General features: G+C 38.9%; 1 protein-coding gene across 2 annotated transcripts in view; it reads left to right on the top strand.

The window, feature by feature from the left end:
* The first annotated feature begins 358 nt into the window (after positions 1–358).
* VIPR2 (vasoactive intestinal peptide receptor 2) overlaps positions 359–21,389 on the top strand; it is a 50,516-nt gene continuing 29,485 nt past the window's right edge. The window contains exons 1-4 of one of the 2 annotated variants that reach the window (XM_023921901.2): positions 359–1,815; positions 5,198–5,300; positions 16,825–16,932; positions 20,570–20,667. In XM_023921901.2, coding sequence (XP_023777669.2) covers positions 1,648–1,815; positions 5,198–5,300; positions 16,825–16,932; positions 20,570–20,667 — 477 coding nt within the window. In that variant the 5' untranslated portion in view covers positions 359–1,647. Of the gene's footprint in view, positions 1,816–1,990; positions 2,327–5,197; positions 5,301–16,824; positions 16,933–20,569; positions 20,668–21,389 lie in introns of those variants that run through there. The other variant, XM_086864911.1, reaches the window with a different exon arrangement.

Genomic DNA, 21,389 nt, shown 5'->3' on the forward strand with positions numbered 1-21,389 from the left:
AATATTAGTATTTGATGCATCTCTTTCATCTGCTGTCTCTTTCATGTCAAAGAGTCACTGGGAACAGCAACAGAGGAAAGGGTTAAGAAATAACTGGTAATATTTCTTTTCACCTAAAAATGCTGATTCACTGAAAACAAAATCTGACTGTATACAATCTTCTGATAGAACAGATGTAAGTTTCAAAACTTCTTTGCTAGTTTTAGGTTATGTGGACTACTAATACTTGAGATATTAGTTTCTGTCATTCCACAGAAGGAATAATGATGACAGTTCCCAAGATTTTTCTGCACAGAACGTTAACAGTAATTTGTTAATTGGTTTCCCAGGCTACTCAGCTTCAACAGCCTAATGAATCATTTGCTCAAAGAATTAAACACTGGGGTTTGGTGTCTGGCAACTCTTGTGTACTCAGCTGCTGGAGCAGTCCAGCTGGGGGACAGCCTGCCTGGTGGCTCCTCTGCACAGGGACTGCTCTGGGGTTTATTGCTGAAGAACCTGATGAGCCTTGGCATGTGTTATTTCCACTCACCAGAACGACTGCTCTCTTAGCGGGATGCCAGTCATCACAAAGGGCAAGAAAGAACTTCTAAAAAGAGAAGACAGGAAGGATTTTCCAAAGCCTTGCAGTAATGATGAAACATCAGATTCTTGTGAATGATAAAAGAAATATTTTTGAGATTGTTCTTTTGGAAAGACTGATAGCTCTTAAGAAATTGTGAAGAGCACATCCAGACTGCCTGTGTCAGCCAAGAGCATGAAGAGGAATCTTGGACACTGGTCTCAGGATCAGAGGGGGTGCACTGTGCAGTTCTCCATGTCTAGGAGTTTTGATCTGAGAGCTTGCCTGGGAATCTCAGAGCTAATGGCATAACCAGTCTCCTCTGCAAATCAGCTGTGTCAGGAGTAGGTGCAATCTGGCCTTTCAGTTCACCTGTCACATACAGAACAAAGCCAATCCAAGGGCGTACTCTTTTCTGCTACAGTGAGAATACTTTCATTACCTGACAATCCCACAAGTTTTTCTTTCTACGATGTTTCCCTCTGCTCTCAGCATGCAGGTTATGATACTGTTTATTAGTTTGTGGCAGTCTTTATTTTTTATTATATCAAAGATGTTATAATCAGGTATTTCTTCTTAATATGTGAAAATATTTTTTGCATATGCATTAAAAAATTAACATTCTCTTTAGCTTTTGTCATAGAAGTGTCCTTGCTTTACACTTTACTATTTTTACAAAATAGCTGGCTATTTTGGCGGGCTATTTATTTTAGTTTAGGAGACTTTTACACTGCCTCCTCATCCCTTTTAATACATAATACTTACATTACATCACATATTATGTCAATGGAAAGGCAACTCTAATATATTCTTATTCTCAGCTAAAAGCCAATATATAAACGCTTCTTTTTCTCCAACATAAAGGATGTGCTAACATGTCACTTAATTGCACTTTCTATGTCTTGTGAGGCAAAGCCCAGATCCTTGCCTGGTGTAAACTACCCGCCAGTAACATGGAGTCGCCTTAAACTCTTAGTTCTCTACTGAGACCTCGAAAAAAAATCAGTTGTAGGGGAAGAAAGATTTAGTAATACAGCTGTTGCTCTGCACACTGACCTGCCAGGGATCACTTCACACACCCCTCAATGTTTTTCGTACGTGCCTGGCTTGAGTGGACGGTGTTTGATGATTTTCACCGGCAAAAGGCACCCCAGTGCGGGCACCGATGCGCTGCCGGGACGGGCAGCCGGGCTCCCCGGGCGTGTATCGTGGGAACAGGGGCTCCTCCGGCACCTGGGAGCGGGCAGCGAGGGGTAAGAGGCATCCAGTGCCCGGCAGCAGCCCGGGGGTGGCGGTGGCACCTGCGGGGAGCAGCGATGGCGGGGGCGTCCCGGCTCAGGGCAGCGACTCGCACCTCTTATGGGGGGAGCGGCGGCGGCAGCGAGCGGGAGGAGGAGAAAAGGAAGGCGAGGAGAGGGGCTGGGGAGACACGGGCGGGCGGGCAGGAGCCGGGGGCTAGAGGAGGAGCTCCGCGCAGAGCGGCGGCGGCACGGCCGCGGTCGGGCCGGAGCTGAGGAGCCGCAGCGGGGCAGGTGCGGAGCCGCCACCGCCGCTGCCCGCGGGGCGGGGGAGCCGGCAGCGGCCCCGGGGAGCCGGCAGCGGCCCCGGGCCCTATGGTGCCGGGCGGGACCCGGACCCCGCTCCCCGCCTTCGAACGGGGCCCGCGGAGCGCCGCGGGGCAGCGCAGCCCGGCGGGCCCGGCACTCGGCGGGCATGAGCGCCCTGCCGCTCCTGCTGCTCTCGCTCTGCTGGAGCCTGGGGCCGGTAAGTCTCCGGGCCACGGCCCGCCCAAGGGAACACTCGCTCCGCTCCCGACCGCGGGCGGGGATGACCCCACGGCTCTTTCCCGAGGAGCCTGTGCGGAGCCCTCCGCGGGCGGGGGCTCGGCGGCAGGCGCGGCAGGTGCGGAGGCTCCGGCCCCCACACGCTCCGGGACGGCGCTGCCTCCCCCCGCTGGCCTCCGGCCGGCCCCGGGCGGGGAACGCGAGGGGAGCGGTCCCGGCCGGGACCCCCGGGCGCTCCCCTGCGCTCCCTGCCGCATCCCCGGGCTCTCCGCAGCGCCGGGGCCGCTCCGCACGGCTCCGCTCCGCCGGACGCGGTCCCGTCCCCGCGGAGCCGCCGCTCCATCCCCGCAGTTTTCCCCGTAGCCGGTGGACACCGCTGGTTTGCCGAGAGTTTTCACGGAGCGCAGCCCGGGAGCGGTCCAGAGGCCACTGGCCGTCATCGTGGGGGGAAAAGCCCTGCTTTTTTTTTATAAAAACTGCTCTGTAATATGTACAGTGGGATTGCGATGTACGAAGTATTCAGAATATTGAAGTCTTCTTTAGGGCGCCTGCTTTCATCATCTTTATATTTTAAAGCGTTTCTTAAGTAGTTTGTAAAAGTTAGTTGCGTTGATGGAAATATGATGCACACAAAAAAAAAAAAAAAAATTAAAGGCTTTAATTTTTTTTTTACTGTGTTAACACCAAAAGTCGGGAAACCATACTGAAGGTGAGTGTAAGCTGCCTGTCAGAGAAAATGTTTGTCCGTCAAACTGCTGGTCTAGATGCTTTAGAAATTGTTAAGGTGCTTACAATGCAGAGGGACTCCCGAGCTGTATTTCCAGCTCAGATTGCACCTTTACATGTGGTTCTGTATTCATTGGTGACAAACGATAATCTACCCTCGGTTAAGCAGAGGGAAAGATGGATGAGCACAAGTCCTAAAAAGTGGTGAGCGCCCTCAAAATCTTGATGTGTTTCGGGAGGTGGTCAGAGCCACCTAGTCTGGAACCCTAAATCTCTTTAGCTTTGTGAAGTCCGTCTGAATGAACTGGATGTATTAGAATGAGGTATAGTACAGTTTAGCATGTAGCCCAGCTGTGAAAAGTAACATGCTGCCTCTGGGTAGTAACAAGTGTATGTTTTCAAATTAACCTTTACTGTTAATCACTGATATTTTGGAAGTACCAGAAAGAGAAGCTGTTTATTCAGCAGGTTTCTTAATTACAGTAGCTAGTTTGACTTAACCTTCATTTAATTAACATTTTTATTTACTGAACCTTCCTTTCCAAGACCCAGTAATTGTAATACTTCTTGATGAGTAGGAAATCTACATTCAGTTACTGAATGTTTGCACTTGGAAATGAAAAACAGTCAAAAATATGTTCTGTGAAAGGAAAGTGCTATTAAAAAACATTATGTATGCATGGGACTTTTATTTGACATAGCCGCTAACTGCAAAAAAAGATTATACATTCCAAGATGTAGGTATTTTCAGTATAATGCTGAACTTTAAATTATAAGTTCTAGAAATTATAATTTATGTTAAATATGTGTCTTTGAAAGGAAAAGAATTCTGCACTCAAAACATATAATTTCAATATTCAACACAGAGAAAAGACATGGAAAAGGAAGTCAGGTTCTGATGTTGTAGATGGTGAAATAAGTCATTTGGAGAAGAGACAGATTTTTTTGACTTTTCGTAACAGCCCCTGCTGTTATGCTTATGGCTCTTGCAATGTATTTTTAAAAGCTGTGCAAGTGGTTTGTCCACAAAGACACTGCAGCATCACCAGGTTCTCAGTCCTAACTCTGGATCTGAGGTTCTGGGTCCAGAATCACAACTTAATAATTATAATTTTTTAAAAATTGCTGTGTCATGCATCAGAGATCATTACCAGATTCTGTTACTGAATGTCTCATAAAAGATGTTAAAGAAAAGACAGAAACTTGGAGAGCGACCACCTTTTTCTTGGTAACTACAATGAGAGGTATGAGGATGACAGAAGTACTGCATATTCCCATTTTATTTATTTAAGATATGATTTCATTTGAGCTAATCAAACTGTCCCATCAGCTCCACTGACATTTCTAACTTTTTTATTTGCCACCTCCTTGCAGTAATTTCTCCCATTCAGTCTCTTAGGGACTCCATGTGTTTCTCTGTGAGGTTCTGACTGCCTCCCCAAATTCAGCTGACCCCAGAACAACTTTCCAGGGTCTCATTTCTCTCCCCAGTACAGCTGCATTCCTGCCCCTTCCCATGGACATGCATAAACTTTTCTGAAAACCAAAGAACTGAGGGCAGGGCTTTGAACAATTAAGGCATTAGTGCTTTAATTTTTAAGCAGTGGGTTTTTCTTCCTGTGTAGCATTTGCTTGAATCAAATACTCATCCTCTGGGGCCTTCAGGAGGTAAAATATACGTGGTGGGAAAGGGAAGAAAAGCAGAATTTACCATGTCAAAGAGAATGAAGTTTGGTCAATTTTCATGTTCTGTGATTTGTATTAAACTTTCAGCTCCCTAACTTACTAAAAGAGGGGGAAAAAGCAAATGTACCTACTCTCCTGTTTCAGTTTCAGCTCAGAGTTTTTCTGGAGAAAAAGATCTGGTGGCATAATATTGAGGAATGCACTAGAAAACTAAATGAATGCCACAGGAAGAAGCCAGTAGATTGTTTCAACATTTTGTTCTAAAAAGTCAATGCTTTAGTTGGAAGCTAAGATGGGTGTCAAGTGAAAAATGCCTCGCACGTGCTTGGGTGAAACCTGTGCCTATTGAAGTTGTGACTTTCATAATTGGTAGTTACATTCTTCATGAAGCATTTTAATTCTAGTTTCAAGACATAACCTGTTTATTAATTTGGCACAGGTGAATGGTGTCCATCCAGAATGCAGATTTCAGCTGGAGATTCACAAGGAGGAAACCAGGTGCATGGAGCTTCTAAAGAATGCAAAGCCAGTGGACTACAAAGGTACGAAAACTGTGATGTAGAGATGACTGGAGTAGTGGAGATTTTCTCTCTTTACCTTCTTTACTGTTTTTATTACTGTTTCCTAGTTGTCTGAACTGTGCTTGGGATTTTACTGTTTTTGGAATTTATGCAATTTTGCATTAAATGTACTGCTGCAGCAAGCTTGTGGTGAGAGGTGTGCAGGTGCTAAGGATGCCCTGGCTGGGACATCAGCTGGGAGCAAACACATTCTTATGTGCTAAGATGTTGTAGTATTTTCTGACTGACAGAGCATCTGCAGGCTGGTGATGACAGGACCAGCAGAAAGATCAAATTTGAGGGAAAGCTGAAAGCCTTGGCTCCAAGCACTTGTCCCTGGCTATGGGTGAGAGTAAAGTACTAGTGGCAGGAAGGATTTCTGGGTTTCCCAAGCAGACAGTGTTTCAGACTGAGGATCAGATTCACACCCAGAGGACCATGGAGTTGTGCAAAGGGAAAACCAAACAGTTGTGTTATGCCCAAAACCCCAACCCTCTATGTTACTTTATTGTTTCCATTTTCCTTCTGCATAGAAAGATAAACATAGCTAGTCATACAGCAAACTGTAATTTAATGGAAGGAAGAAGAATAGTAGATGTAGGAGTTCTTGTTCAGTTTTTGGGCTTGGAGTTAGTTTGGTTTGGGTTTTTTGGGGGGTTTTTTTGTTTGTTTTGGTTTGGATTTTGTTTGGGTTTTGTTTGGGGTTTTTTTTAGATTTTATTAGGTTTCCTTCCTACATTTTCATGTGAAGAGAAAAAAAGTTTATGGAAAAATGATGTTTTTCTTGTAAGCTGAAACTGCTGGTAAAAGCCATTTGTTCACCAAGTGGAGCAAAAAGGTGACAGATAAATTCAGATTGTCAATATGTGGTTTATTTGGTCTTCTTGTGTTCATTTTGTTTTAAATGCACTCTGAAGATGATTATGGGACCTCAGAGACCTGCCATCTGCAGTGCTCTTTGAACATAAACATGAGTCTCAACTTACAATACATTTTCCACCTCTCCTCAGTTTAAATGTTCAACTCTCTCAGTGCATATTCTAATACTAATTTGTATAAAATAAAAAATTCAAAGGATTATCAACAGTTTGTATTTTATTATAATTTTTCCATTTTATTAATCAAGATCAGTAATTAAAAATTGCAAAACCTTACTGGAATAATTAATCTAGATTTATGGTTTTTATTTATATATGAGTGGTGAAGAGAGATGACTGTTACATAAAAAATATTAGTGCGAAGCCAGATGGAGAAATAATTAGTAGCCCAGCTTAATGAATTAAATCATGAACGAATAAATTCACTGTTAGCTGTTACATGGCCTTCAAAGTCAAGCTTTCCTCAAGATACACTTCTGTGATTCAGATGCTGGACTGCTCTAAGGGTATCTTTGTGAAGCACACCAGTTTTATTTTGGGTTCCCTAGGGGAAGAAAGAAGTTTGCTGTCAATATTTTCTTCCAAGACTCTTTTCACTGGAAGAAGGGTGTCTCCAAAGGCAAACTTCTGTGAAAGAAAACTCATGTCTTGAGGATGTCTGATGGTGTTGATCCAACCCTGCAGACAGTGGCAAAACAGCAGTGAAAGGATTTAGACATTTTATTGAATGCACATCTAAAATTGAAGGAATATTCCATTTTGTTGGAGACTGGAGTAAAGCCCCTGTGGGGTTTTATTAAATTATATGTTTATTAAACTATATGTTTAATATTACAAAAGATAATATTGTTCCATGCTTCCTGTTACAGATACCTTCACCAAGTACCAGAAAGTAGCCTATGTTAAATATATGCATTTGCATTTACAAAAATAGACATTCTCTGCATGTCCTTAGTTTCCTAGTAAGCTCTCTGTAATCATACAAAGAAGGACTATTTTGTATAGTAATACTCTGACTGCTGATAAAGAAGAATTACTCATGAAAATTGGCAAACTGGAACTAGTCCAGGTTGTAGCTCTACATGTAACTTGTAATACATTTGAAACATAATTCTTTGCAATATATTCATAAATGCTACTCCACTTTTTCCTGAATGGGAAAGATGGTTATACAGCCCTTGTCATAGTTCTCTAGCTTTAGTATGTGCTACCTGACTTACAAAAGCTTTTCATGAAATCTTGTGAAGGTACTGTTTTGAATTTGGAAATAAGAGTTCCCTGAGATTTTCTGCAGAACACTTGGACCTCCATTATCAAAAACAGTGGGAACATTTTCATTCATTTATTTGGCACCTGGGAAACCTTTGCACCTCTACGTCACATGCTCCAGAATTTGGCTGGCATGCACAGCTTCTGAATTTTGGAGGACCCAAATTGTATGGGACAAGTAGTTTCTTTCTTTGAACTAGATGGCAATTATGTATTGAATATTTTATCTAATCTTCTCAGTTCCCAGTTAGGGAGATGAAAAGGAAACATTTAAAGGCTGTTGGGGTTTCTCTGACATGATAAAATGATCTTTCACCTGAGCTGTCTCAAGAGACAGGCTGAAGAATTTTGCTGACTGATTTTTGCATTGCACATAAAATCACTGACTATGAAGTCTATGAAGCACTTCTTCACTTCATTGTTTAAAGCAGTAACGTGTTTTGCAAGGAAACACTGTACAAAGACAGGGTAAGTATCCTTTGAATAATGCTAAGGATATGCTAAAATCAAAGGACCCAGTTGGTCTAAACTCCGTTCATTTGCCAGTGTCAAACTGTGAGACACCCGAACCTCTTGCTTTGCACCCTTTGGGGGATTTTCAGGCATTAGCACATACTTTTCCATTAGTGGACAGCATTACACTCCATTTAGGGAAGAAGTCACTCTCCAAAGACCTGTGACAGTGCTTTCCTCTCTGTAGTGCTCTTTAGAACATCTAGTAATTTATTTTTTGAAGACTGCATTAGCTTCTACCCACATTTGTTGTCTTCTTTACTCCTGTAATTTGGCCCCTGAGGTATGGATGCACCTTAGCTGGAAGCCTAGGAGAGGCACATTTCTTTATTTTTGAAGGGCAGATGAATTGCATTCTAACCAGCTCATAATAACTACCGATTTTGAGGTCTATATGGAAAATAAATAATTTGTTTTTCATCTACTGACGGCTTGTCTTACCAAAAAAAATAAAAATAAATAAAATAGGAAGCTCCCAAGAAAACTGATTGAAAATATATAAAAATTGTGTTTCTGCAAATTTCTGTCTTTATTCAGTATTTAGAATTTTTCCTTACAAAGTAACTGGCTTATTTCTCTTTACCTTCAAGTGAAAAATTAAATCTTATGGTCAAAAATGTTAAAATTCTGGAGATTTTTTAATGGGGTCTACACCTGAAAGTTCTAAAAAAAATATTTCCTTATGAAAAGAATGAAGTTTAGGGATTTTGATTCAACTTGAACTAAATGGCTGCACAGTTAAATGCGTCTTTTTGGATTTTGATTTCCAGAATAGGTTTTTGTGTGACCCATATATCAGATGACGTTTTTAATTTTAGATATGGAATTTTAACTTTTAAGAAAGGGATGTAGAAGAGAAGAAAAATAGCTTTGGAAAGAATTTCATAAACCTCTCAAAGAGAAGCTTCATAATGCAGCTTGTAATAGGAAATTAAGAGACAAGACACCAAAAGTATGCTCTTAGTTATTGGTAAGTTTAAAGCAAGGGGGACTGACTTTGTTGTGTGGATTGCTGTGCAATCCAACCTCCTGAGCTGCATTGTCAATAGAATTTTCCTCAGTGATTCCACCACTTTGCTCATGATCTTGTGGATGAAATAGAGCTGTTCAGAACAGTGGGATGAACATTTGAAGGTTGGACCTGTGGCAAGTTGTCTAGAAGTTAAATTTACCTTACCTGTTAAGGTTGTTTTTCCAGGAAGAAAGGTGCCTATTTTGCATTTACACACATCCTCACACCTTTGTGTACAATACACACACCTCTCTGTAACTACATCAATGTGATCACTCTATTCTCCACCTTAGTAAATAGAAGAATGACTCAAAGCCAGATGAGGCCTTTCTTTTGCTATGTGAAAAGGGATGTCCTCAAGGTTTCCCCTTTCTTAATGCTCCCTGTCTCATCAAGGTCTTGCATCAGGTTTTGTTTAGTTTTAAGGTTATTTTCTCTGTAAAATGAGTCAGTAGTTCAGACTTCAGTGGTGCTGACAGTCCTCTGAGGTAGAATTCAAAGTAGAATTAAATGAGATGATGGGGTCATGGAACTTCTTTCATGCAGCACCAGTAACTCTTGGAAGAACAACTTTAACTTTCTCAAATATCTGTGCTGCTGCTTTTCCAGCTGTAGTGCAGATATGTTGCTACTTTTTAATTCACACTTTTTTTTTAATGAAGAAAGCTAAGCAGGCTGCTTTGGATATTTTTATGTTTGGATTTCACTGATTGAAGTGTCATCATTAATGACACCACATAAAACTGACCCTTATGGTATTGACTATATCTGGGTTTTGTGGAAGCTGTACTTTAAATATTTGAGGGCAGAAGAGAGGCAGAGCTATGTCCTTTAAGGAGGCTGGGTGAGAAAGGTGAGAAAGAACATTGAATGGAGGGAGTTGCTTACTAAAATTAACTAACTGTAGATAAAATGGTGAAGACCAAGAAAACATCCTGATCAGCCTCATTCAAAAATCTCACATAATAAAGTTTACTACGAGTAACAATAACAAACCCTTTTGGAATGAAGAAAAGCACCAGGTGTCCACAATGATTTTGAAGACATGAAATTTCTGCTCTAACCAAAATATAAACAGAAATTTAGCAGTAGACATTAATATATGGCATTTGTAGCCCTGAAGAAAGAAAATGCACAGCCATAAGTGAATTTTTTTGTGTTTTCCAGAGGATTCTGAAAGAAATACTGCCCAGCATAGTCTTGTGCTTCAGTCCTGATAAAGACAGCTGTGGCCATGGCAGTCTATTCTCCATGACATCCAAAGCTGAAATACCACAAGGAAGGAATTTTGAGTACCAAAACACTGAAAAAGCTTCAGCTAATACAGCAAATAGCACATGGGTTAGACATAACATATACTGTAGCAGAAATATATGGTCCTACTTCTTAATAGGTACTTTTAATATTTTGTGGTGGGTTTTTTATGAGCAGGATATTTATTTTTAATGATAATTTTCAAGAATGTACAGCATGTCAGAATTGGGGCAACATAAAGGTGAAGGTACCTCTTACAGCTTTGACTATACATGCATTAATATATTTGCATAAGAATAGAAAATAATGTTCTTATGGTAAGATTAGCACGCTGTTCAGTCGTACAAAAATAAGTGCTCTTGCCACTAAAGAACATTTTGAGTAATTGGAAAGCAGGATTTACCTGGAAAATTTGGATGATTTTTTTTTTTTTTTCTTTTTTGAGAGGGTGTTTTTTTCAAAGTTTTAGCTGGCAACTTCTATATTTTCTCACAGAACCCTAAAAATAAGCAAATTAAGTGTAAAACTGGCAAATGTATTTTTGAGTCTCTAAGGGGAAACTTTTCTTCAAAAGGAAAATAAGACATTTCTTCTGAAGTGTTTAATTTTGTGAAAATCCAGAAATCCCCTAGAAATCTGGGGATTTTTGCCATTCCTGATAATAGAACTGGCTTTTGAAGAACCTATGAATTGCAAATATTTCAGGTTAATATGAGATGAAGTGTATTGTTTTCATCATTCTGTTTAAACTAGTTAAATCTGATGAAATCAGTAAAATTTCAAATTTCTGTTTGCTGTCTACAAGTAGTGTTTGTTGTCCAGAAATTAAAACTTTTTACACTGGCATTTCTTCAGTGTTTCTGAGTAATTGGGGCTGCTTCTTGACCACGTTTTTGCCAGTGTTTTTACAGGCACACGATGCAGAGGGGATTTGGGAAGGCAGGGTCCTTCCCCAGGTGAGGACAGCCTAGGGCAGGGCAGGTGTCACCTCCCTGGGACAGGGACATCAGCCCCCATGGGCAGGTGTCACCTCCCTGGGACAGGGACATCAGCCCCCATGGGCAGGTGTCACCTCCCTGGGACAGGGACATCAGCCCCCATGGGCAGGTGTCACCTCCCTGGGACAGGGACATCAGCCCCCATGGGCAGGTCAGGGCCCAGCACAGAGCATCAGAGCCGGGCCACAGTGCAAGAGAAGAGGCAGGCACAGGCTCTGAGGAGGATGAAGGCAGGTGCAGCCCCAGAACCATCACAGTCTGTTCCTGCTCTTGGGGCTCTGACAAAAGCAGGTGGGAAATTCCCTCCCTAAGGCAGGTGGAGCAGCAGCCTTTTTTGGGACTGTCTCATTCCTACCCCCACTCTAAGCTTTGCTCCCAGTTTGCTAGCTTGCTACTTGTGCAGCACCTCCTTGTCGTTTCTTTTCTATCACTTGTGTGAAAATGCAGAAGGAATGTCAGTCCATATATGTTCATAATTCCCATGCGACCTAAGTTCCATGCTGTGGCACACAGACCTGCAGCCTAGAAATCGTTGCCCATAAGAGGTGAGATGGCTCCTGCTCTGCCAAGTACAAAACTCAAAACATTGAAAAATAAACCCTAGCTGTCGACTTTCTGACTCACTTTCAAAGCACTCTGTTGTTTTTGCATGTTTTATGCACGCCTAGACAGTTTTAAAAAATGCTAAACCTCTCTTGGAAGTGACAAATTTTAAATCCAAATACGAAGTGCCACCTAGTGGTTGTATATTTATAAAATGTGTCTATAAACAAAATTTTCCAGCATAAACCTGTGTTTCATGTTTTTATAGATAAAGAAGCACACGTAGGTAAGTGAACTTGTTGCTCAAAGACTGGATCTCAAAAAGCAGGATGATGAATGGGGTGGCAGTACTTATGTAAGCTGAAGAAAATGGGGGGAAAAAAATGTAGTTTATAGTCTGTTTCCTTTTATTATGAACTATGTGCAGATACATGACAAGCATTAAAGACCAAACATTTAAATAAAGTGATCTCATTGAAACTTGCTAACAATAGCATCTGCAGTATCCTCTGGAGGAACAGGAGAGGGGATCAGTGTAAGAGACTTTTGGGCAAGTCACTGAGCAAAGGTTTTCGGGGAAGTTTGATTGTTTCCTTGGATATGCTGTGTGTGACACATCAGAGAAACAAATGGTGCAAATGAAGAGATTGAAAAGGGATTGTTCTATGCAGGCTACAGGAGTGTTCTCCTGCAGAAAAACACCACAGAATCAGGGATGAAGAACCCTTTTTCTTTTTGCCTTTGCTAGTTTTATGAAGTTGTTAGAGGATTCACCCCAGAGATCAGCCCAGCCCTGCACAGACACTCACTCACTCCCTTCCAGGAGGACCAGGGAGAGAATTGGGAAGGCAAAAGCTGGAAAACTCCTGCATTTAGATAAGAACAGTTTAATAGGGAAAGCAAAAACCTACTGTTCAGCACAAATCCAAAACACAGCCCCATGTTAGCAACTAGGAAAAAAATGAGCTCTATCCCAACCAGAACCAGCCCAATAGTTAAAGAAAAAGGTGAAGAATATGGTAGTAGATGTGCAGAAAAAGTTGAGGAGCTAATACAGATCTAAGCTGGACTGTCTTTTTATGTGTGCTTATCAAAGTGAAGGGAGAAAAACACTCAGTGCTTGAGAACTTATTGAAGCACAGTGCAAACATAGAGACTAAATCCAATAATGAACATAATAAAATATGTACATTAAAGTACCTCTGGGTACTTATAGTATTTAAAAATATTGTAAATAAGAATGACAGACATTATATGAAATAAACATTGGTGCAATTAAAGTTTTACCTTAAAAGTGAACTACAGAAAAAAATAGAATGCTAGCTTTAGAAAGCATCATTTTAACTGGTAATCTTGGTGCCAGAACTAAAATGTAAAACCTTACTTAAACCTAAAAATATGAGTATTTTTTATCTTACTTGATTAATATCCTTCAGAGACAGTAGGAAACAGGCCTGTGTATGTGAGAGATGGGTAAAATTTCCAGAAAATGAGACTTCAGATAATGATCTTATGAGTGCTGCACTGATGGATGACAGTCCAGAAGTCCTAACACTGAATGAATTACTGGCTGGACAGAGAGTTGTAGAGTGAGTAGAGAGGAGAATACCAAGTTTGATCAAGTTAGATATTGTATGTAGAAAACCAGAAACATTTAACATATCGTTTGCCACACCTTCACTTCCCAACAGCGAGGCAATTAAAGCTCCATAGACTGCTTTGTGGTCACTGGCAATTGCTGGGAGCAATTAACCTGGCCTAATTTCATGGGTTTTAGGATGAAGTTAGTTAATTGTATCCCACCTCTGCATAAGGGAATGTTTCCCTAAGAGAAAAAGAAGATACATGAATGCAATATTGGTAAAAATCTGTAGTAATTGGAAGAAGGGGGCAATGAGGAAAGGTGTGATTTGAAAACCCAGAAAGTCCATTGTTGTTTAACAGTTGTAATTCTAGCAGTAATTACACCAGTAATGCCATTTTAGAATTCAGACTAAACCAGTTTTCAGATGCCCACTGCAGTCATTCGGTGACTATAGATGCCTCCAGGACATTTTGGCAGTTTTCTCAGATGTCCTGTACCATTATTAGTAAGCCTGTAGATATACATAAATTGAGGCTTAATATTCTTTGAGTTCTGGTGACAGCAACTTCAGTTTCACTCACATGATTTGTGATGCATTTGAATGTAGTCTACATATAAGAAGTACATCTTTGGTGTAACTACATCCATTTGATTTAAGGAATCTGAAACAGTGCCATTCTCTCCTGGGCCACAGATGCCTGTATATATAGAAGTCCTATTATACTGAGGAAAAATAAAGGAAAAAGCATATTCCCCAGAAACCACTATTAACTTGTGATGTTTTGCACATCAAAAACTTGTATATTGAGTTCCTTCCAGCAAGCTTTGAGATTTGATACAAATTGTGTTAATTAATTTTGGTAGGAATAGGGATTAAACCTCAATTTTTCTATATAGTATTCCATGCAATTGAGGCTTGAATAAGATTTTTAAGTGTTTTCTGTGGAAAATATAGTAATGGAGCTTTAAAGTCCAGGCTGTTCAGCTGCCTGTTTGTCAAAACCTTAGCCCAGTCAATACACAGCAGGATAGGAAAAAATTATAAAGTTTAAAAATTCTGAGCTGTTTGCAGACTGTAACCCACTATTTTACAGAGAGTGGATTAAACAAAAGGGAAAATTTGAGAAAGTCATCAGCTTCCATGAGTGTGCAGAGTTTCATGACTCAGCTCTCACTGTTAGTGAAAATGGGGTTGAAATAAAAACGTCTGAGGTCTTACAAGATGATAATTATTCTTGTGTACTCCAGGGCTTGTTTATGCTGGCTCAGGCAGTCTATCAATCAAAGCCAAAAGAGTTTCATTTTGTCACTGTAGTTCGGAGTGCTGGCGGATGAAGAAAATAGTTTCTTTGTCTTTCTGATTACTTGCATGTCATTGATGTTGTTTTTGGCTTAAAATCAGCTGGGGAGCAAGCATGGTTCAGGTAAACATTCTTTTGCTTTGTGTAAGCCCTGGTGCTGCATCACAGAGATTTGGACTTGATTTTGACCCAGAACTGAAGCTGAGGAAGCACCTAAACATGTTCAAATTCCATTTCAAAGGCTATGAAGGTGACCTGCTCACTGCAAACCCCTGAAATTGTGTACAGATGGCCACGCCACCATCCAAGAGCTCTCAGGGATACTGTAGGTAATGCCAGGAGAGGTTGCTGCAGCATACAGGGCAGTGGAGGATAAGGCATTACGTTATCTATGCACAGAGATAAACTTTGTGAAATGTTCCCTTTAGTAGTCCCTTATTTTTGCACCATCTTTCTGAATATAGAACAGATGCTGCATTTAGACCTGTACAATCCTAAGAGGAGCAAAGAAATACCCAATCCCTGTAAGCAAGAGAATCCTCTGGAGAATTGCACTTCCTTGGGAAACTGTATAAAGAGGACTCTGTGGAATTGGTGATCAAATGCAGAATTTACCCCATAAATTTCCTCTCATCTTCATTTATCATTTCCAAACCTTGTTCTTGGTACCACACAGAGGCTCCCTCACAGTTATCACACTTGGATGGATGTTTCCAAAGGAAAGTAAATCCCATGGGAACACTGTGCCACTGGTTTATCTTCGTGCTGCAGTTAGGACACAGCCCTGGGACAAATCCAGCTGCTGGTCCTGTTACACATTCTTTGCTTCCCTAGTTTAAGTGTGCTTTGAAAGTAACTTAAACTTTGAAAGCAGAATGCTGCATATTTTGAGTCAACACAAGCTGTCCAAGTTTAATCGCACTAAAAAGTTTTTATACAAATATAGAATTTCTAAATACTCCTTTTCAAGTTTCATTTAACTCATGTGGCTTGATTTTGGGCATGACCTCACTGGCACACAATAAATTAATAATTAATTGCTAATACTATAAATATTCTGAAGAATAATATGGCTGTGAACAGTTCCCAATCCAAGTTTTATGTTCTCTACTGAAAGGAACAAACTGTCCCTTATACTGCTAATAATCTTATGGAGATAATGCCAGTGGGATAATAGTTTGATTTCTGCCCTTACCATTAATTACAAATGTAAATTTTAATCGCCTTATCTGAAGACATAAATGCGCAGAATTTTTCACAATTTCTTTTTTCTAAAATAACTTCAACTGAGATAATATGAGTAACATGTCCTTACTTCTTTGTCCTTGCAAGGCTTGTTTTGACAAACTTTCATGCTCTTTGCTTGCTTAGAAGATCTGCATTATAAACAGACATCTTTAAGCCATGATTAAGCCAAGTGCCTATAGCAGCTATAGGAGGATTTGCACTCATTCACAAGATGTAGCTTTAGAGCCCCATTAATATGGACATCGACATGGGCAAAGTGGTAGCAAGTTACTCTCTACCTGCAACAAGCATTTACTGCCATTATAAAATATGTCTACAAAATGTGAAGGCCCCCTCCCCTTCTTGAAACCAATATATAGAGGCATTCTCTGTTCAAGTGTCTGTTATTTAGTTTAAGATATTATCCTGTAAAATAAGGCTATTATAAATAAATTATAAATATAAATTATGCCTATTGTTCCAAACACTCTCCAATCATAATGCATTCCAATCATACATGGTGCTGAGTACAATGACCTACTTACATATTCATTTGTGATGTTCAATCTGCTTGATAGAAACTCCATTTTAACTGTGATCAGGAAGTTCTCAAAATTTTGCAGTTCTTAATGATTGATATCAATGCTCAGGAGTAATTTTTTAATATTTCTTACTTTTTCTTAGCATTCTCACATCACAATGACATTGTTTTAATTAGACATTTTGCAAACAATGTATTAACTGACCTAAAAATTGGCTGGTTAATCAGCAGACTCATGATTCCTTTCAAGTTTGCACAGAAAATATCATATTTGCAGCTTTCTTGAAGGTGTCTAATATTTTTTGAACCATTTGTCCAAAGCTTTCACCAGGACTCTATAAGCTAAACCCAGCTTTCAAGTCTGTTCATGCTGGTTTTGTTTCAGGATGTGTTGGAGTTTGGGATAACATCACCTGTTGGCGTCCTGCGAAGATTGGAGAGACTGTCACTGTCCCTTGTCCAAAAGTATTTAGCCTTTTTTCTGGCAAACCAGGTATTTTATTTTTAGGCTTACTTTTACTGGCTTCTCTCTGGTATTCTGTAACATAATGTGCTAAAAATATTTTATTTGGGATTTAATTTTCTTTATAGATTAGGAGTTTATGTCAGAGCTACAGGATACACCATGAAAAGACCAAATTATCATCTTTGTGTTCTATTTGGTGTTCTTTGAGTTAGATCCTAAATATATTTTCTGATACAGTAACTCACCAAAGCTGCAGACATTGCTTGCTCTTTTCTTACCTGTTTTGTTAATTATTAAAGCATCTGAGCCTGACTGACATCTCTAACAGTTGCCAGCAGGTCACATGTAGGTTGTTCCTTCTGTGCCTCAGGAGGGGAGCTCTGCCTTGCCATCATGAGAATAAAGAGCCTACATTAACAGATAATACCTAAAAATTACTGCTATTGCAATTTAAGGTAGTTATTATGAAAGCTTTTATTCTGCTTTTTAATGGAACTTGAAAAGAGCTCATCAGTGTCTGTCTGCTGAAACATTTAACTGGTTTAAGTCCACCATCTTCTGCACCATCTTGTCAATAAATCATCTTTTGCCCTGTGGCGTTTAAGTGGGGTTTTGAAAATAGATGATGCACACAGAGTATTTCACATGTATCCCAAAATGCTTTAGGAAAAACCTTATCCCCATTGCTCAGGTGGGAAACCATTGTCCTGCAGAGCTGGTAAAAGATGCAAACCTTACCACAGTTATATAATTCTTTATTGAGGAGTGAGGAACGGGAGGTTGGTGTCTCTGTGGAGAGCTTTAGAAATATTACTTTTAACTTAGAGGCTAATTTGGGGTATGACTAAAATACCTTTAGACTCAAAACTGTTGAACAAGTCTTTTTCCAGTAGAAAATAGGTAAGTGAAACAATCTACAGACAAGCAAAGGTTTTCATTTCTGGAACTGGTGAATCTTGATTAGTTTGTCATGGATAGTCTAAACAATTTGTAAAGGGGAAGGAATGTGTAATCATCACTAAATGTTGTGAAATCTATAAAAGTTTTCAAATTACTCAAACTAAGATAATAAAGTGTTGTCAAGAGACAAGGCAAACTAATAAATATCAAAAATTCAAAATCTGAATTAAATCATACTGCTTCTGTCTATTTGCCAAAAGCTAGAGCATGCACATTCTCTGGACTTTATTTCACAAACTTTAGTTATATTACAACAATATTTTAATTTTACTATAAAACAACTGCAATAAATATTTCAGTCTGAAATCTTCACAGTGCATTCCAACCCAATCTCACTTCACCATGGTGCCAGCAAGACTGAAAGATTACTTCATTTTATAGTTTGCTATAATTTTCCCAGATCCAGCTTTTTTTTGTAACTACTGGTTTCCTTCCTGCTTCTGGAACTAACAGGGTTGATTTTTAGAGGTCCCTCTTCAATTAAGAGTTTTATAAAGTTTTATAAAGGTTTATACATTTTATAAACTTTGTCTTTCAATAATTTCAGAGAAGGAAGACAACAAACATTTTACATGGTTGATTCAGTTAAGAGCTAACTAAGCATCTTGGTATTTTCATAAGTTGATTATGCTCAGGAATATGTAATTTATTTAATTCATTCACATTACAAATTAATTTCATTCTTATAGAGGAAAATTATGAGAATACCTTCAAACAAGAAATATAAATCTTTTTATTTAGCCAGATTTGTGAGATGTATGTTTTAGCTTTTAGTGTTTTAGAGGAGTTAAAATTCTACTACAAGATGATCTAGACTACCTTATTTTTATGCAAATATTCCAAACTACAATAGGCTTTTAAATACCATCAATTCCTTAAAGGATTTCCAAATTTAAATTGTGAATTTAAAAAAGTAGCTGTCTTCTCATCTTTAGAACTTTTGGAGAGCTGACTCTAAGTTTCTTCTGTGGTGCTCTACATTATAGTTTAAGCATGCCACATGGTTTATTTTATATTGAATATTAGTAACTTTTGATTAAAAGTATTTTTACTGTAAAAGCAATCATATTACCCTGTAATATTTTCCTGTATTGTACAAATTTATGAGCCTTAGAAAGTTATTCTGTAAAGTTTTTATTCAAATGTATGTGTCATGTTACAGGTTTTAAATCAGATTGCCATTAGAAATATTTAATTGCATGAAAAGATGGTGTAGAAATAAACATTGCCTTCCATAGAACATTGCCCAACTCTCTTTAGGTTAGAAGGTATTGCAGTATTTGATGTAGAAGATACTTCAGTATCTTGAGTACATTGAGTTTTTCCTTGCAAAACTGGCTTTGACGCAATTTGTGGTTCTGTTAACACATTCCTCTGCTCTGCCTAGTCAGAGAATCTTGATGTACTTTAAAGTGAAGACTCTTCACAGTGTATAAATAGGTTACATTTTCTTTTAAAAATGTCATTTCTATGCCAAACGGCAAAAGTGGTCCCATTGTTTGAGGAGACTGTGGGTTCGGGTCAAGGCCTTTTTATTAGCTGGAAAGATTTGACTGCTGGCTGGTGAACCATATATGGGATATTTACAACTTTCCACTGAAGACTTTATACAAAGAAGAAATTCCAGAAACAAATCAACAAAGTAAATATCACAAAAGCTTTAGTTTGGAGTGTATATAAACAAGTTTGGTTATTCTTGACCAACACTGATCTATTACACATAAATTAATTTTTCTATGGTAAAAGTCAGACATCTTTAAGTCAATTATAAACCAGTGGTAAACTGCAAACCAAAGCAGTATATTATTATAGATTTCCAGTATCATAGATATACAAATTGCTCTAAGAAATGTGAGGGGAAGTTGACTGTGAATTAACATTGTAATAGTAAGTTATAACAAATGTGATGACTATTAGTCTGACTTCAGGTTTTTCTGCTTTTCCCTCTTGAAGTTGTTCCATATTGGATGAAAATTAAATAATTTTAATTAAATTAACAAGTAGAATCATGAGTTTACTCCATCTCTTTTGTGTGATTTTGTCTCTGGAGTCAACTTTTTCTGCCAGTTCCAAACAGAAACTTTCTGAAATAAATAAATGTTCAAAATTCCTTTCCAACCATACTTCCAAACACCCTGTACATTCCTTGTACAACATTGTTTCAGTATTGGTTCAAAGAGGGAAATTCAGCATGCATCTTTATTCCTCATTCTTCAGCCTATAGCATAATTTGGCCTTTAAACCATTACAAAACTTACCAACATTTGCTGTAGCAGTAAGTCATCACCTTAATGTCTAAGAGCTTTTGTAACTCTTCAGCAGATCCCTTGCTGTTGGCTTCTCAGAAAGCTTAAACTGGAGATTAGAACAACTCTCACTGAAATGACTTTTCTTTCAAATTACTTTACCTACAAATACCCCCTTTACAGAGTGAAATGTATGGCTCCCTCCTGAGTATTTTAAATAAAATAGCAGAACAATTTACACTTTTTCAGATGTGCAACAGAAATAGCTGTTATATCAAAGGAAAAGTCTGGGGTTTACTTCTGTTTTTCTGTAGTGCAAAGGCAACTCCAAGGAAGAGTTCTAGGAAATAAAAGAAAAAGAGCAAGGCTGCTACCAGTTAATGACACATTGTTTAAGGAGTCACTGATGAGAAGAGTTTTAAATCTTTCTTTTTAAACTCTCTGATTTTGCTTTACAGGAAATATTAGCAAAAATTGTACAAGTAATGGATGGTCAGATATATTTCCTGACATCTTAAGTACTTGTGGATATAATGACTACGAAGACGATTATAAGGTAGGAAAAATACTTTTTCTATTCATTTAGATGATGGTGTTCAGTACAGCTACCAGATATATTCTGCTTCTAAATAAATCCTATTTTACTCAGATTGAATAAAAATGAGATTTAATGAAAATCTGTAGTAATTTTTCATGGCACTGGTTGCAATATGCTTGGATTGCAGTTGTCTAATGAGATAAAATCAGGAATATAGAACCCAGTAACTGTTTGAAACTCAAGGCTATAAACAGTTGGCAATTGCAGTAAAGGATCTGTATATCTAATACTGCAGTGGTACTCAGCTGGTGCACCATATGTTTTGCATTGTGTTATTTCTAGAAGTTTTTTATTTCAAAAGAATATTTTTAAAAGTTATCTCAAAACTTAATACTAATAATCTGTTAGAATTACGTGAACCACTTGGTTGATGCTATGTGTTGAAGTTACAAATAAAATAGAATAGATTTAGGTCACTGGAGTTACTATAATCAGTTGGGGATTATACTGGACTTGAAATTGTGCTAGCAATTGTAAGTTATTCATAAAGCTGTCAAGGTATCCTAAATACACTATGCATGGAAAACAGAATTTGTTCACTTTGCAGATACTATCTCTTTTTGTCGAGGGAAGAGTTTTCGTCATCATGTTTTATGTATTTTCTGTCTGTTTTCCTACTGAGGCTAACAGACCAAGAGTTTGTTTACAATGATGAGCTCACAGTGTCAGTAAAATTCCTG

The sequence above is a fragment of the Cyanistes caeruleus genome, chromosome 1 (genome assembly GCF_971803275.1).
Source record: "Cyanistes caeruleus chromosome 1, bCyaCae1.hap1.1, whole genome shotgun sequence".
NCBI classification, from domain to species: Eukaryota; Metazoa; Chordata; class Aves; order Passeriformes; family Paridae; genus Cyanistes; species Cyanistes caeruleus.